We start from the raw sequence: 1,334 nt of genomic DNA on the forward strand, positions 1-1,334 counted from the left end.
GAACCCCCCCCCCCCCACCATTCCCTTTGAAGAACCTGGCTACGGGCCTGGGGTATATTAGATCTATAAAGAATTTCTTTGTTGAAGAGATGACGCCATATTAGCCTAGTAAACCTATATATTTTTTTAAAATAATAATCTTATAATTTGGCCTACTTAAAGAAAAAAAAAAAAAGATCTAGTAATCCTGTACACTGATATACCATACCACTTGATAAATAAGTTTTCACAGATTTCTGTAGTGACGCCCCAGTTTCCACTGCGGATCATACAAAAGCAATGCATTGGTTTCAGTGTGATTTTCACAAACGCCCTCTGTACGATTGTATATTAAGCCTATATATAAGCAACAATAATCATTATTATGGATCAATATTATTGATCTAATATTTATCTGTAACGAATTCCCATATCCTAGATCTAGTTTTAAATTAATCAAGAATTTCAATGTTTGCATTTACGACGTGTTGTTAATCTTGCCGTGTATTTTCCGTTGATCTATTTTTAGACTACGAATGCTTATAAAGAGGACTAAGTTTAACTGAATCACTTGACGGTTGGACTTGCATTGAATTTCCGCTCCAGTACATCACAATAAGAGATTTATGTCTGAGCATTGCCGTCTATTGTAATTTTGTACCTAGTCGAACAATAGCATAGTGACAGAGCGTAGAAAGAAACCCGTGTTAAACTACATCTGTGTTCCTTTTTAGTAAGTTCTGGTGTTACCTCTTGAGCGACGGATATACGCCACGTATCTGGGAACCACACCTGTTTCTTAACGTTTTTTTGAAGTCTCGTATACCATGGCAGATCCGGCAGATAATATGGTAAGGTTAAGATAAGATGTGTATAAGAGACAGTATGATACTCTATGATATTAAAAACATGGTTAAAGGTGTGATTGACTATGTTACAATTATTTAACAATATTTTGGAAGCCATCTTGAAATCAAATATGGCGGCCATCTGATATAATTTATGATCACTGCATACTACTCCATGATAACATAGGTAAAGACCTTTAAATGACAGTGCTAGGTGCTGCAGATATGAAGATTATTGATAAAAATCCAATATTTTGGCGGCCATTTTTAATTTAAAGATGGCGGCCACTAAGCGGCTTATTTTTTGGGGTCTATTTTTTTAATGATCCTTAGGTATCACTGTGGGAAGTTTCATGCTTTCTTCCAGAAGTGCACGATTTTTCTCCTTAGCCGCTCTACTAACCGTATGTCTCCGGCTGGAGACTTTTTGTATATAGACCGGCAGCCAAGAGCAGTTTGATCAAACGAACAAGGTACCAATATCCGAGTACAGGAACATTTATTATG

General features: G+C 36.3%; 1 protein-coding gene across 4 annotated transcripts in view; it reads left to right on the plus strand.

Annotated features, from left to right (window-relative positions):
- Nucleotides 1-490: 490 nt before the first annotated feature.
- Nucleotides 491-1,334, plus strand: part of LOC117103087 — a 15,614-nt gene continuing 14,770 nt past the window's right edge. The window contains exon 1 of one of the 4 annotated variants that reach the window (XM_033243584.1): nt 491-830. In XM_033243584.1, the coding sequence (XP_033099475.1) occupies nt 807-830 (24 nt within the window). In that variant the 5' untranslated portion in view covers nt 491-806. The remainder of the gene's footprint in view (nt 831-1,334) is intronic. The other 3 variants (XM_033243582.1, XM_033243583.1, XM_033243585.1) reach the window with 3 other exon arrangements.

This window comes from Anneissia japonica, unplaced genomic scaffold, assembly GCF_011630105.1.
Source record: "Anneissia japonica isolate Jap-2015-1 unplaced genomic scaffold, ASM1163010v1 scaffold284975_len822289_cov185, whole genome shotgun sequence".
NCBI classification, from domain to species: domain Eukaryota; kingdom Metazoa; phylum Echinodermata; class Crinoidea; order Comatulida; family Comatulidae; genus Anneissia; species Anneissia japonica.